At 39.9% G+C, this 8,251-nt stretch overlaps 2 protein-coding genes across 2 annotated transcripts in view; one reads left to right on the top strand and one right to left on the bottom strand.

Moving 5' to 3' along the window:
* LOC140933543 (membrane progestin receptor gamma-A-like) lies at positions 1-1,844 on the bottom strand. The gene has a single exon (XM_073383140.1). It carries the CDS (start codon positions 1,545-1,547, stop codon positions 423-425), a length of 1,125 nt encoding a protein of 374 aa, XP_073239241.1. The 5' UTR covers positions 1,548-1,844; the 3' UTR covers positions 1-422.
* Positions 1,845-6,945: 5,101 nt separating this feature from the next.
* The window catches only part of LOC140933534 (membrane progestin receptor gamma-A-like), a 1,717-nt gene continuing 411 nt past the window's right edge, over positions 6,946-8,251 (top strand). The window contains exon 1 of the mRNA XM_073383127.1: positions 6,946-8,251. This exon is cut by the window's right edge and continues 411 nt beyond it. Within this exon, the coding sequence (XP_073239228.1) occupies positions 6,961-8,001 (1,041 nt within the window). The 5' untranslated portion in view covers positions 6,946-6,960 and the 3' untranslated portion in view covers positions 8,002-8,251.

The raw sequence follows: 8,251 nt of genomic DNA, 5'->3' as shown, positions 1-8,251 counted from the left end.
AGCAAAGGGCACACAGAGGCACTCCCTTAACTTCCCGCCATGATCATTGTCAGTAGCCTAATTATACCACTGAGAAAAAAAGACTAAATTGTATTCATATTAAGACTGAAAAGTGAAAAATTTAGCTTAAAAAGACCGTCTTAATTTGTAACCAAATTGCCTTTTAAAAAGACGTCGTGTGGCCTCTAATTTTATTCAAGCTGTTTTTAATTAAATATTGTTAAAAGTTTACTTCCAAAATAGAAACGTAATGACATGTCCCAGTTCAGCCCTGATAAGGCATGATTTTCTCTTTATCATCGAAGGATCTAAACACTTAGAGGACCGTCAGTTTTGAAGTGGCTTTTAAGGCATAAAGGCATATCAAATGGTTTGGCCAAATAAATAAATTTAACGCTTAAATTGCCTCTGTTACCCTCATATCACTTTTTCTTGTTTACGAAGTCCTTTCTGAAAATGGACCTAACAAAACAGGAAGCAATGGCTATATTTCCAAAAAATACTACAAATGTTGGAAGAACTGTCTCTACGCTAGTTATTCCGACCAACGACTTTGCCAAAAGTTCATTCTTTTGATCCTGGCGACTTTCCAGGGCTACCTCCAGTATCTTAAAGGCGTACTCGGTTGAGAGGGCAGAGAAAACGTGTAAAAAATGATGGCTGTTTCCTATTATATCAAATTTCCCAGGCAGTAGGCGTTCTGGAAGTCGAGATCCATAGATGACGCCGGCCAGAATGGAACAAAAACAGTGTCGTCGAAAGTACGTTATCAGTAGATCGTTACAGGCGATAAAGGACTGGAATGACGTGTTGGCGTTACAGGTGCAAAGTGTCACGCCAACTATCAGCGATAACACAGTGTTCAACCATCCGGCAAATACTGGAATCACTCGAATGAAAGCAGCGTACGTCTTATTTCCTTTGAAAGCAATTTTACTCAAGCAACAGGAGAATGTTGCTGTGAACGACAGAAAAACACCGATACTTGTGTATAATAAAGCAGATTCGAAGATTCTCCACCCTGTGTTTATTGGTCGATTGTAGTAATACATCACTTGTCCTGATGTGTATGTGTAAATACTGATCCCAGCGTAATCTAGAAAGTACAAAGCACTGTGTATCTCTTCCGATTTGGAGTTAAATGTATGAGCTATGGAGCTCATCGCGTATACTGTCCAGCTTCCGATAGCGGACGACAACATGGGATAGAAGAAGTAGCGTCGTGGTGAACTCGCTTGCCTTAATACAAGTAGAACCGATGTATAACGAACCACAAAGTAGATCAGGGTCACGAGATGGCTCCAGATATTGAAGGTCTCGTTATTGATGTGAAAGAGGCTCTTCAAGCTTTGCCAGGTTGTTATGAAAGGCTTTCTATATCCTGTTTTAATGTATGGTTCACGAAAACCGAGCGGTACTTCGTCCATGTTGTACAGCATATTTTTCCCATCTTCGCTTTCTTCACGCTCAACTTTGAAGTTTCTGACGTTGTTGTTTCGATGGCTTGTTCGTACATCAAGAGTAGAGCTGCCTGACCGTAGTTTCATCTTTAGAAATGTAAGAATGAACACGTATAAAACAACACAACGACTTGAGGCGGTACTCAGCGGTAGAAACTACTGGGCACAAATGGCCAAATGGCCATTCGAGTGTAAAATAATGAATTGTTCATTTGTTCGATCGACGTGTTACGTAAATGGCCTTTAACAGAAGTTATATATTAAGAAGTTGAACTATGCCCTTCACAAAGTTCAACTCTCGAAATTTGGTTCAAGTTCCTGAAAAGCGCACATTTTCTCTAGCTTCGCTTGTTTCGAACCAAGGTTTCGATCAAAATATAAACCTTTAATCAATACTCTAGGGAGTACCGTAATTTGAATAAATATGCAAACATCTTTAAAATGCCGTCAAAATTTACAAGTAGGAAGTGGGAATTTGGAAGTCAGTCAGAGAGAGTTATGACCAAACCTTGCATTTATTCATCTTGCTAATAGTTTCATTTGTTATTTCCTTTTGTTTTCAAGACGAACTTGGGCTCAATTTAACTTGTCGATGAGGAATTTATGCCATTTTATACTCTCTACATGTAAAATCGAAAAAAAACCTGCAAGTCTAGGGAGAATTACAGCTAGAATTACTCCGTGGTAACATTCTTAGTACGGTATTGCTATGCTTTCTCAATATTCTGAGATGTTATTTTAAAAGCTTGATCAGAGAACCATAAGCATATGTTAATGAAGAAAATGTAAATGAATATTCGCCTGCATACTTAACTTAACAGAACGCAAGAAAAGGCCATTGCAAAAGGAATCAACTATTTGCAACCTCAAAGAACGAACAAGGCCCCGTCGTTTACAGCTATTTCGAGAAAGGTTGTCGGAAACAAGTGCACGCGACGATCCAGAAAGGTATATATTATACCCTATATTACCCGTTTCGGGATTGTGGCGTACACATTTCTTTGCGACAACCTGTCTCGAAATAGCTGTAGGAGAAAACCTGGTCATCCTCCCCTCCCAGCCGAGTCAACTTAAACGAGCCTCTATGTGACAAAAAATTGACCCCTTTGTCGCAGCTAACAGCACTCGCGCATGCTCTGATTGTGTCTAATACAGCGAATGTCTCAGGTGTCAAAAACGCGGGTTCGGGATTAATCTTTATTTTAAAGAATGCAGTTAAGGGTTAGGGTTAGAGTTAGGATGAAAACTAACCCAAACCTAGCCCTAACGCTAACCCTAGCCTCAACTCTAAAACAGCATTCTTAAAACTGAAAAAATACCCCGACCTCTTAGCCAAGTTACTCCGGCTGAGTGAGCGGCCAAAGTGTTTATATGCAAACGTTTGCCTGGCTAGAAGGGGGATCGTATCCTCTGCAAGTGTCTTGAAAGAGCGTCTTGAAGCAAGATGGCCGGCCTGTACTGTTATACTAAGCGCGCGAACGCGTAAAGTTCTTACGCAATAAGATAGTGCACCGTAAACACGAGCTAAGTTGGACAGGGGGGGGGGGGGTGGGTGGGCAGGGTAGGGTAGGTACAATATTTAAAGACTGGAGGCCCATCAAGTATAACATAAGTGGTCTAAAGCCAGGATATTACAAACTACAGCTTCGTGAAAATCGGTGGTTGAAAATATGGCTCAGTTAATGCATTAACCTTCTGTCTAGTTAGCTACAAAAACAAGCCCAACAGATCTTTTTATTTTTAATTAATAAAATGAAACTGAATTATTTTAATGAAGATGCAAAATTCAAATAAGTGACAAATTAGGCGGAGGGGTATAGGTAGTCTCATCACCTTCATCTAGCTCACAAATATTAAAAAGTATATAGTATATATTGTGCCGCACTTTTCATTCAAAGCTTTTGCGCAGTCAACTGTAAACGCTCGCATGTCAATTGCGGGTTGCTCGACCTTATCAGAACTGGTTATTTGTTTTGTGTTGTAAATATTTATGAACGTTGATGAGCAATGTAGTCCCTAATTTGCGTGAAACTGTTAAACACGTAACCATGCAGTCGGCCTGCCGAGGTTCTTTGGTCAGCTATAAGCACTAGAGTGTATGGGTCGGGTACTACTTACTATTCTTACTGGGTAAGTTGGACTGGTTTCTTGGTTTATTGAAAATACATAACTACGTACGAAAATGAATTATATTCCCAACTCAGCATTACGTTGAATGCAAATTTTGCTTTGTTTTGAATCACAGAAGACAAAATGTGCTGAATATTCTACGTTCGCAGTTTATAACCTTCGCTTTTCGGTGCTGTCATGCACTACAAATTAGTAAAGCCTTACGGCCTGGGTTCAGTTAGGGTTCTTTTGATGTTGTGAAAATATTTATTATGGGCATTTATATCGCTGAGCAGTTATCCAACCGAGAAAAAAATATACGAGTACACTGTAGTATTAATTTTTTTAAACGACGTAAAAACAATCATTAGCTTATGGCAAAGTATTACTCGTCATGATGAGACAGACGCGGCGTTAATCGTCCAGTTAGTTATCAATGCCTACATGTAAGTAAAATTAAACTTTTCCTTGTGAGAGGTATTGCAAGTGATTTTGTACAGCGGTATTATTCTTTCAGATTATGTTCTTTGTTAACTGACCAACGCTTCAGGATATTTTGTTGAACTAAGAGCTAGAGCTCAGTTCTTTGGGCCTTTTAACGTACATGTTCAAGAGCATCTCTTTCCTCGGATCAGTCCTTAAAATTGAACTTTATCACTTTCTTCTTACTGCAAGTATTAAGAGTTACCATGCACTTCTGTTTATATTCTAACCATATTACAAAATAAGCTTGCGATGTTGTTTACAATGGCTCAACATGCCCTATATTTCAACTTAAAACTATGCGATTCTAATGCTATGCACACTCTCAAGATACCGAGTTTCCGCTGAGTCTCATGCCGACAGAAAAAGCTTTCCGGCATATTATGAACACATGCCACTCTCCACTTTGAGAGATTGGCGGGGCGCAGCTTCCGTCCGTTATAGAGCGTTTTCACATGACGTCACGGCGGCCATATTGGTGTTCCAAAACAATGAAAAGGCGGCCATGTTGGTGTACCTAGAAAATCCTCTGGGATTTGAACTCTTTTCTCATGTAAATGCTTTCTTTTGTTCCAATGAATATGTCAAGAGATGCTGGCCACGTGAGTGAAAACGCTCTATAGAAATCGCGCTGAAATCACCCCTTTTATGTGCGAACAGAATCCGGTTTTCATGCCGGCGCAAAATCTATCGAGTATAGTGTGGGCTAGCCTAAAATTCAACCTGTTGGACTCAGCGTTTTCTCAACTTTGCCGTGGCTTGTTTTTTAAAGAGGCGAAAATGGTTTAGGACACTGGTTCTTGCGCGAATATCTTCTGAGACTAGTCGGCGGATTATTTCAAATTCAAGTCAGCTGTTCTCTAATTATTTCTTTTGGTAATTATAAGGCTTAACTACTTAGCCTGCGAACTGCAGACGTATTTTCGGTCGTCGCTTCTCTTTTTCCGAATTAGGTAGAGAGGCGACGACCAGAAATACGTCTGCGGTTCGCGGGTTGATAACTACTCGGCCAACACGTTGCTTATATAGACCTTTTGGTGTGATTTGATTAACATTTGTTTAATGATCCTAACTCGGCTCATCACAGGTTCAACTGCAAATTTATTAAACTTTAATTTTAGAATGATGCACAGTGGACAAATAAAAAAAGTAAAAATTGAAAATTGCGCTATGTTTTGAGATTATCTTTTTATTTTTCGTAGATTGGGAGCAGTCCCTCTTGAGTCAGTCGAGTCTAAGCTCGGCAGGACTGGAGAGGGGAAAAGGCCGAGAGGGAAATGGAGCTTCCCCTCGGCTTCTTGTCTTTTTTTTTTCGCTCGCTTCGCTCGATTTCCTTGCTCGCGTGACCATCCTGAGGGACTGCTCGCAGTCTATATTTTTCGTAGACTAATCTTTGCTTCGGACTGAAGAAAATTGGAACAGACTACAAAGATCGACAAATTCAGCTGCCGTTAGCTATTAGTAAACTGCGCTTTTTAAGAACAGAGTCTTACTTGCTTCATGCCGCTTTAACGACTTAGAGTTGCCTTAGTTAATCTTAGAGGAAAAACATCACATTATCAGACGTTTTATTCTCGCTTCAGAATCAGCATTATTGAGAACTACACTGAATTGACATATTAAACAACTGTGTAAGTGTACAAAATTATATCTTGGTGGGTTGTTTAAATTGGATTTAGAACTAGATACACCGTCTAATTTAACGGTTCACGGGTTTAAAACTTGATCCTGCGTAAAAGCGGTTAATTACAAGAACTTTGCATCGATGTCTCAAACCTGGTGTCAGTGTAACGCTAGATTATCTCGTTACCAAGACAGCCAAGATAGCCATTTACAATGTCCTTGCCAAACACGTACTTTGTGTCGGAGCAGAGCGTGACTTCAGCATAATGTAACATACTAAGGCCTAGGCCAAACGTCGAACTTTTCATGAGACGAACCAAACTCTAATTTGAGTCGACCTAAATTAAGTTAAGATGGTCTGTTGGTTCAGATGTCGAACATAGAACGCGTCGAACCAATCAACTGAATCAGACCAAAAGGAAATTTTAATAAATTTTCTTCCGAACGAGGCACATTTGTACATTATTATACTTATACTACTGCATGAGAAATTTCTGCAATTTGATTGGCTTAGAGCAGTGGTATTTCAGCTTAATTTGAAATACCTACATGTGAAAATTACAAACCTTTTGCGGGTAGTAGTATAAACAAATAATAGCATGATTTGTACGTGATATTTGGCATAAATACCACTCGTAATATTTCAAATTTGTCACAAATTTCACTCGCCTAACGGCTCGTGAAATTACGTGTAACAAATTCAAAATATCACTCGTGGTATTTATGCCAAATATCACTACAAATCATGCTATTACCTATACAAATTTTTAATTTATTAGTTTAGTTCGTCGTATGTGAAGATCGACGTTTCTCCCGGAGACGTTTTAAGACGTTCTATCCGTTCGAAGCAGACGAATAGAACGTGTTGGACGCAAACTCGTTCAGACGAACTTAGACTAGTCAGACGTCGAACTTTTTACGAACTTAACTCACTAGGCCTAAGAAATTTAAGGTACCGCGAACTTCAAAAACTGCAATGCAATGCAATGCAATGTGGCTGATTGATGCCGCCATACGTTTTGTAAATCTAGCCAACTGTTTCAGTATCCTTTCAGTTGGTGTAGGTTGTACCTAAAAACCGGTGGAACATAAAGCCAAAATGCACACTTATAAGTGTAAGCGTTACTTCTCAGTTTTGTAAAAAAAAAAGAGCGAAAATATCTATAATGATAGGTATCATACATTAACAATTCACATGTCTATCTTGTTTGAACAGATTTTTATCAACTGGTTGAGTTTCTTGACTGTGAAAAAAGCAATACGACAACAAAAACGCCAAAAAAAGATGACTGCTTGTACTAAAGAAGACAGCAAGAGGCTTCTCTTCAAAGACAGTGAAATGCCTGAAGGTTTTCGAGAACCATTTATCAGATCAGCATACAGACCAGCTTATAGTACACCTTGGGAGTGTGTTAAGAGTTTGTTGTACATTAACAACGAAAGCTTTAACGTTTGGAGTCACGTTTTCACCACAGTTTTCTTTGTAATACGCTATTCTACGACTGCTCTCACCCAAACGCCTCATCTCTTTGATCCATTTAATTTGCCGCTTTTTGCTTCTGCTATTGGAACGCTAGCTGTTTATTCCACCAGCTCTGTGGCGCATCTTTTCAACTCCATATCTGAGCGCGTTTACAAAACCTGCTTTTTCTTTGACTACGCAGCCATCAGCCTGTATACTTTCACATCAGCTCAAGCCATGTTCTTTTACATTCGTCCAACAAACACCAACTGGATCATCTTTGAGATACCCTTCATATACTTGTGTTTAGCAGCAACTCTTTCTTTCCTTGCAACTTACAGCTGCTGTAAGACTGGAGCCGAAGTAAACAAATTCAGTACTTTTTTCCGTACAATCTCGGTACTTTTAGCTTGGTTGAATAGCACCTCACCCTTCATAGTTGGCGTGACACTCTGTAGTTGTCACGCAAGTAGCACGTCATGCATGGCCTTCTCTGCATGCAACAGCTCATCTGTTAGTTACTATTTCCGTCACGCTTTTTGCATTGTTGTGGCAGGCCTGATGTACAGTACCAGGTTACCGGAATGCCTTCTTCCAGGACGCTTTGATCTCGTCGGTAACAGCCATCATTTTATGCATGTTTTGGTTGCCTTGAGCACAGAATTTGCCTTCAAACTTGTTGAATTTGATATCAAGCATAAGAGGACCTGGAGACAGCGGGAAGGCGCATGGGCAGACACAACCGCTGACGCATCTTTTATCAACACCGTTGGCGCAGCTGTGATAGTTATGCTTATCAACGCGGGAATTGCATTGTGGTTTTCCAGGTCTCTCAAGAGCAAGGAAAGTGTACATGAGAAGTGAAAACACGCATGGCTACAGTCGGTCAAGCCGGTTCAGGGGCATCCACACGAGCATAGTTTAATATGGTTTCTGGGCCGAGTTGTTCGAAGCGGGGTCAAGAAAAACACCGTCTGCCAGTTTTAAAATTCGTGAATGAACGCAACAACACGAACATAAAGTCTCAAGCTAGTAACGATTTTCAAAGTTATCCCAGGAGAGAAACAGCAGCTAGTGGAGGAAAAAAATGCAGATAATATAAGGAAATACTTCG

This window comes from Porites lutea, chromosome 1, assembly GCF_958299795.1.
Source record: "Porites lutea chromosome 1, jaPorLute2.1, whole genome shotgun sequence".
Classification (NCBI taxonomy): Eukaryota; Metazoa; Cnidaria; class Anthozoa; order Scleractinia; family Poritidae; genus Porites; species Porites lutea.
Note: the sequence above shows the minus strand (reverse complement) of the source record. Positions and strands in the feature narration are given on the sequence as shown.

Excerpts from the sequence above, each read along its gene's own strand:
- LOC140933543 (XM_073383140.1), bottom strand. The coding sequence starts at position 1,547 with ATGAAACTACGGTCAGGCAGCTCTACTCTTGATGTACGAACAAGCCAT.